General features: G+C 39.8%; 2 protein-coding genes across 2 annotated transcripts; one reads left to right on the top strand and one right to left on the bottom strand.

Moving 5' to 3' along the window:
• Positions 1 to 242: 242 nt before the first annotated feature.
• On the bottom strand, positions 243 to 1,184 carry ora1 (olfactory receptor class A related 1). Its single transcript, XM_086148940.1, has one exon. The coding sequence runs from the start codon at positions 1,182 to 1,184 to the stop codon at positions 243 to 245; it is 942 nt and encodes a 313-aa protein (XP_086005066.1).
• Positions 1,185 to 4,968: 3,784 nt separating this feature from the next.
• Positions 4,969 to 5,940, top strand: ora2 (olfactory receptor class A related 2). Its single transcript, XM_086148939.1, has one exon. The coding sequence runs from the start codon at positions 4,969 to 4,971 to the stop codon at positions 5,938 to 5,940; it is 972 nt and encodes a 323-aa protein (XP_086005065.1).
• Positions 5,941 to 7,211: the final 1,271 nt, after the last annotated feature.

The raw sequence follows: 7,211 nt of genomic DNA, 5'->3' as shown, positions 1-7,211 counted from the left end.
TAATAGCTGTGTACACGTCAATATCACAGGTAGTGTTATTCTGTTCACTTGGTCTGTTTTATATAAACTGGTGTGGGAATATAGTTTTTTTTTTCAGATTTAACGCAATATAAATATCAAAAATCCTTTTAGACTTCAGAACAATAGTACTTTACCAAAGACTACTCAAGCGCAGTAACAGTTTGTCTCAGAGAGCAACAATGTCGGTCAATCGACAGTCTGTCCTAATAGACAAAAAAAAGTCATATGTCACTCGACTTCTGAGTGTCCACTGATGGCTGTTCTTGCTCGACTGCACAGGTTATTTTCGACTTGACCTTCTTGTTGGAGGAAATTATAAAGTATGGGCTGAGAGAGGCGTAGCAAGAGGAGAAAAACACCCTCATATCAGCCACAACCGGTGACACGTTTGCTACGGTCAGCATATATATCCAAATGATGTTATCAATTCCAAAGAAAACCACATACAGAAACACCAGGGTCACCACGGTTTTGGCAGCTCTGGCCTCGGCCCCACCGCCCTGAGAGCGGCGAATACTTCGTACCTGCTGACTGTGGCGGTGGAGAAGCAAGAGGATGTAACCACTGGAGCCCATCATAAGGGCAACGAAGGCAAAATCCCTCCCAGATACTGCCACCCCATTTATCACATAGGACAGATTGTCTCTGAAGTCCACATGACAAAAGCCCAAATTGAGTGTGAAGGGGGGTACAGTGCCATTACGGGGCGCAATGGAGAAGAAAGGGGCGGCGATGCACACGGCCATGTTGAGGAGCCAGAGTCCGGCAAAAGTGGGGAGAACCAGCGATGGAAGAGCGGGCTTCAACCTTGAAAACCAGGGCCCAGCAGGGGCAATGGTCACCGCCTGGAAGACACTGAGCATGCATGTGATGCAGACCGACAGAGCTCGACAGATGCGGTAGGCATAGATCACCACTTTGCAGCCGGGGTTGTTTAGTAGGTTCCGCAACCCAAACACTGTCATGGTCTGAGGAACACAGCGGGTCAGTAAAAGCATCAGGTTGGCAAAAGCCAGTTGGCAGAGGATCATGTCTACAGGAAGGAGCTTAGGTCCTGCATAAATGATGTGGGCAAATGCCATCAGTACTGCAGTGTTCCCCAAGATACCCATACCTGTTTGCAAAAGGAAGGAGACCCCTTTGATTGTCAAACAAAGATCCATGACACAAGGCATGCGCTGAAAAGGAATCAAAGCTGTAAATTATTAATTCAACATATTAAGTTTGTCAAACACAAAAGTCTAAATTATTGTTTTCTCTTGAATGTGAAAGTGAATGATTCTCACCTGAGCTGCTGACGATCAAGTCTGTTGTGAGTAAACTCCAATGGATCAGCTAACATATTTTATAGCCTTCAATGTCCTAGGAGACCACTAGCTCCACGTTCAGCCCAGTTTGGCAAATTAAAATCATAAACTACTCCGATTAAGTCCTCTCAGAGGACAGCAGAGGCTCAGCACAGGAAATGCAAATGAATTCAAACTTTATAGTAATTTAATTACAATCGTCCTCATAGAATTAGATCAGTGATGCACGGAAACTCCAGACAGTGCTCAAACTCCCTCTTTTTTAGACTGAACTCAAGAGTAAGAACTCTATGCAAACAATTTCGCTCTCTAAAATAATTTTCCTGAATAAATATTTGAAAGCGGGCAGATTGCATACACCTAGCCAGACACTTCTCTTCAGCTGGCCAAGTTTCTTGTGGGGACAGAATAAAAGATGTGTGAAATACATCGTGTAACTAAGAAAACAGACAAAGCTGTTACTTGATTACTGCTGGGGATTCTGGACTCATGCTGACTTACAAAGGATGGATTTGAGTTGCTTGTTTAGTCAACTAAGGCAAATAATTAAGACAGGAATCAAGTTAGTAGGATGTTTTGCAATTCTTGATGAAACAGGTACTCTTTTTACTTTATTTTACTAGCACCTGCCCTCCCAGTGTTTGCACTCACCACTGTCACTGCAGGAAGTATTAAAGTAAATGAATTTATTTCCTCTCCGATTCATCGGAATGTTTTGTGGTTTGGAATAAGATTGCACACGTATGAGATCAGACTTGCTCCAGCAGGAGTCTGCAAATTGCTTACATTTTTAATATGAAGAAGGAGCATTGCTTTAGGCTGCACATCAACACAACACCACTTGGTAGTGGTGAATTAAACATGGACGATGCTTTGCTGTAAGGCTTTAGTGCTGAGAAACTTTTCATCATTCACCCCAAAAAGGAACTATCTAACCCACGGTATACAGTATATGATTTATATACCCTCATGTTGTATTTGAAGTATCTGACAGCTTCAAGTTTTTGAGGACAGATCAATGCTCTTAACAGGTCAGAGTAATGTTCCTGCTGAGTTAAGAAACACAGTTCAATAACCCCTGCAGACATAACAGAGTAAGGTTGTTAGCGATGCCAGCATAGCCTGATGATACCTTAAATGATCCATCAAGAGGCTTTTAAATGCACATGTGCGTCTGTTTACACCACTTTGGAACTTGGGAGCATGTTAGACACAGAGGAGCAAGACAATTAGTGAAATAAGAATACATATTTGCGCTAATTGGGGGAAAAGTGTGCTTGTGCATGTGTGTGTTTAGGGTATGGGGATTACTGGCACTGAACAGTAATATATTTGGAGAATTTGCCAGAACTATAAATTCTTAATGGTTAAAGTAACTCACATATCAACTAGATGTGGTCTTTATGATGAAGAATTGTTGTTTGAGAAGCTCATATTCTCCTGGGGGTATTACTTGTGTTATTGCCATTTATGTTTTTCACATGTTTACATTTTCAGCAAGCTAATTAAAATGGCAAGTTCAAGCTTGCCCCCCTTAGGGTGTCGCATCAAACAGAGTATTACATGTTTGAGAAGCTAGACATCTTTACATGTGCAGCTTGAGTTCAGATCTTATTTAGATTATTTTTTTTGATTGATTTTTTTTTTTTTTTTAAAGTGCACGACTGGTAGTATTTCATTTTATTTTACAGTGCATTCATCTAACTCAAAACATGCAAAGCAAGATTTGCCGAATCAAGAATGTACATATATTTCCTGGAAAAAAAAATCGACAAAATCTTCCTAAAACTGTCAAGAAAACTCACTAAAATAAGAAAGAAATGGCCAGAAAATATGCAAACAGTCAAGAGAGTATAAAAAATCATTGCAACCCACACTTTCATAGTAAACCAGGATGTGGGGGTCTTTTTAAGTAAAGTCACTTCTGGACAACATTATTTTCATCTTGGGTGAACACAAAGAGATGGAGTTAAAGGCACATATTTTGCATTTTATATTGCAAGGTAATGGAAGGCTATAATTAATGAAATAATACAGCCTCTATGTTGGGTAGATTTAATGCCATGATTTGATGAGTATTTCAACCTAAGGAATAAAACATTAGCTGTAGACTCATCCTACTTCTTTCCTGTAGCTCTAAACCGCATGTACATCGGTGGGAGTCATGTGACTTTTTTGTGAATTGTTTGCTGAAATGTGGGCACGACCAACCTAATCATACTGCATGATATTACCATTTTGTATCTTTCACCATATGATGATGTCATTATATGATGGAATTTCAGATCAATATCCCTTCAAACATTTTGTTCCTTAAAGTCTCTTGGTAAGGGCAAAGGCTTTTGTTGGCAGAAAAGGAATATTGAACGCACTGTGCCATTTAATCTGTCCCTCAGCAAAATTGTGGTTAAGAGGCTTTTAACTTTGCACACTCTCAGCCTTCTACTGATGGGCATCAGAGTAGGTGTTTGCAAATATGTGGAAAGGCATTAAAGTGACCTCCGCATAGATCTGACTCCTTTTTGTCTTCATTTTATCCCCTGAAATTATCCTGTCCTTTGGGTGATGTGTCGTGCATCCTTAACATACATGCAAAATATTGAGTAATGTTTTGTGAAAAGGGATTTTCCAACAATATATTGTCCAAGTTTTTCTTTGGTTACTCAAACAATCTGGTCAATTTCCTAAAACAGAAGCATTTCTCAAGTAATCTATTTTCTAGAAAATTAGTTTAAAAAGAAAAGTTTATGAATATGGAAAGAAAGAGTTCTATTTATGAGGTTTTAGGTAATGGACTCATGGAAGCTCTCTGAGGGGCAAGGGGTCTTATGACTACTTGATATGTGCCTGATACCACACAAGTAGATTACCCCTTTAAACACCTTTACAGTTTATTTTGGTTATATTTAGAAATGTTATTTCTTTTTGATGCATGCATAGTCATAAAAAGCCACTTTAGAAATGAAGGTGAGTTGTGATCCATCGTGTGATGGTCTTTGTTCCAGGGTACTCCATCTCCAAAATTGAGTGGAGCATTTTCCTGGTCTTTCGTTTTTCTCCACTGGAGGACACTGTGGTGTCAGTATACATAATAGAACATTATTGGTCAAATATAGAAAAAAAAAAAAAGGTTGGAAAAGAGAAAAACAATCAAGTAATGTGACAGATTTCAAATGGTGAATCTATTATATCACTGCTAAAGTGTAAGGTAGCCTAAACATAGAAAAACAAAAGTATAAACATTAAGCTGATTTAATGCTTCACTATCTCTCTTTCTTCTTGTAAACAAATGCTGTCAGAGTCCCTATTTGTCACCCAGTCTACGTGACCCCAGTGAGGGGACAGAAGCAGTCATCTGAATTGATCTCAAGTAATTGGAAGTAGAGGGAAGACAAGTGAAGCCAATCGACCATGAAAAACAGATCCAACAGGCTTTGACTGTTTGTGGCTATAAGAACACAAACACCCTTGTAACATTAGTAGAGTATTGCAGGTTCAAGGTGCGCTTCAGAGAAGTTCTCCATTCGGAAGGTAACCCTCAGCTGTTTGTTTTTCGGTTTTTAATAGGTTATTCTGTTCCATTTGTTTGACACAGTTGGTTGTACTGCAACTCTTGTATTGCAATTCTCTTCTTACAGGGATGCCAGCAGAGCTGTTTGTCCGTGGGATGCTTTATTTGTCGCTCACTATTGTGGGACTCCCGGGTAACACTGCCGTCATCCTGGCTTTTCTCCTATTATTCTACCAGGAGGACCGGCTTCTCCCAGCTGATGCCATTGTGTTGCACCTGGCCTGTGCCAACCTGCTGGTTGTGGGTGTGCGCTGTTTACTAGAAACCCTTGCCTCCTTGGGTGCTGCCGACATCTTTGGAGACACAAGCTGCAAAGTTGTAATCTTTGTTTACCGAACATCTCGTTCCCTTTCCATCTGGCTCACCTTCATCCTGAGTGCTTACCAGTGCTTGAGTATTGCTCCCCCTGGGTCTCGCTGGGCATCCATCCGTGACTCCGTAGCTCAGCATTTTGGGTTTGTATTCCTCATCATCTGGCTCATCAACACTTGTATGAGTTCCGCAGCCATACTCTTCTCCATTGGCACTGTGAGCAACTCCAGCCAAGCACACCATGGCATCAGTGTCCAATTTTGCCATGTGAACTTTCCATCCAAACTCTCCAAAGAGGTCAATGGCGCTGCTCAGGTGGCCAGAGATGTGGTGCCCATGACTCTTATGACCCTAGCCAGTCTGATCATTCTGGTTTTCCTTCATAAGCACAGCCAGCATGTGAAAAGGCTCAGAAGAAGTAGCAGTGGCGATGGCGGGGGAAGCAGCGGGTCTGAGCAGAGAGCAGCCAAAACTGTTGTGACACTTGTGACCTTGTATGTGATCCTTTATGGGGTGGATAATGGGCTTTGGGTATACACTCTCACTGTGAGGAGAACCATGCGTTCCTCCCTGGTCTCTGACCTACGTATTTTCTTCTCCTCGCTGTATGCAGTACTAAGTCCCCTGGTTATCATTGCATCTAATAGAAAGGTGAATGGGAAGCTGAAGTGTGTGGCTCAGGCTAAAGCTGTTAAGGAGAGAGCTACAACAACTATGTCTACAAGGTGAGAATTGCAGTTTTATTGATCACTTACAGGTCATCTGAGCAAGATGAGATGATGAATACTGACTTCTTTATATGTCTAGATCATTCTCCCCATATATATATATATATATATATATACACACACATATATATACACACACATATATATATATATATGTATGGTAAATTGTGTAAAAAATCAGACCAACCAGCAGAATGTGAATTTGAACGCATGGTAAATGTCTTGCATTGGGCTGCTGTCATGGGAGGCTATTTATGAGTTTCAGTAATGAGCTTTTTTTCTCATATAGTCTTTTGGGAATTTAAAAATAATCATCATTAATGTTGCATTTAGAACTGGAATAGTAGTTTCTATACTATTGTCCAGCTTGAAAATAAGACATAAAAATGAAAAAATTAACTTAAAATGGAGACAACACCCAGCTTATAGCTTAACAAAGCAACACCTCCTGATGTGGCGGCCAAGAACCAAGGTATGTAATTTACCATTATATACTATGTAACAGTAGTTGGAAAACACTTTCCTTTCTTGTAGGTTTGTCTCTATGATATTTAGAAAAGTACCTTAATCTTGCCTTATTACTTGCAGAGTGCAACTTCACTGGTTAATTTTTTTGTTATCTCAGTGAATATTTCCAAAGTCTGTTTATGTTCACAAGTCATTGACCTGTTTTGTAAATTATGTTCCTGATTTAAGCAAGGCAGATGAAAAATTGCTGATGTGTTTCAATGTGGGGTGGGGCAGTTCTCCAAACATGGTTATGGCTTACGTTCAAACAGAAAGATAATGAGTGAAGATCACTTAAAAGAGTGACCCCAAAAAATCCTGGATGATATTATGACGTCTGGTTTGTTTATTCATTTAGCATATTCTATATGATGCATTCTTGAAACAATTCAGATTGTCGAATGATGATCGATCACGGGACCATTTTTTTCTCAAACAGAAGAAAAAACATCCAAGTTACCAAATAATAGTTGGACTGTTACAGTTTGTTGACTTGTACTGTTCCCTCTATCTTAATTGGGTGGAAGAATTACAGGCATTATAATAACAATATTGTGATTCACAGCTCAATGTAGCTGTCAGCGACTTCCAGCCACCCATTAAGCTATAATTAATGCGTTGAATTGAAGCAGAGGAATGTGGAAGGTAATTGTCCTGCAGGGAATTGCTCAAAATGAGAGGGAAAACAATAGCATTTGAAGAGAAAATATGAACAAAATGTTCACTCGAAATAAATTACTCAATTTTGAAATCAATGAATGTGTC

This window comes from Fistularia commersonii, chromosome 7, assembly GCF_037954325.1.
Source record: "Fistularia commersonii isolate RoL2024-O1a breed Wild chromosome 7, RoL_Fcom_v1.0, whole genome shotgun sequence".
Taxonomy (NCBI): Eukaryota; Metazoa; Chordata; class Actinopteri; order Syngnathiformes; family Fistulariidae; genus Fistularia; species Fistularia commersonii.
Note: the sequence above shows the minus strand (reverse complement) of the source record. Positions and strands in the feature narration are given on the sequence as shown.

Bases quoted from the DNA above. Each gene is read 5' to 3' on its own strand.
- ora1 (XM_086148940.1), bottom strand. From the start codon at position 1,184: ATGGATCTTTGTTTGACAATCAAAGGGGTCTCCTTCCTTTTGCAAACA.
- ora2 (XM_086148939.1), top strand. From the start codon at position 4,969: ATGCCAGCAGAGCTGTTTGTCCGTGGGATGCTTTATTTGTCGCTCACT.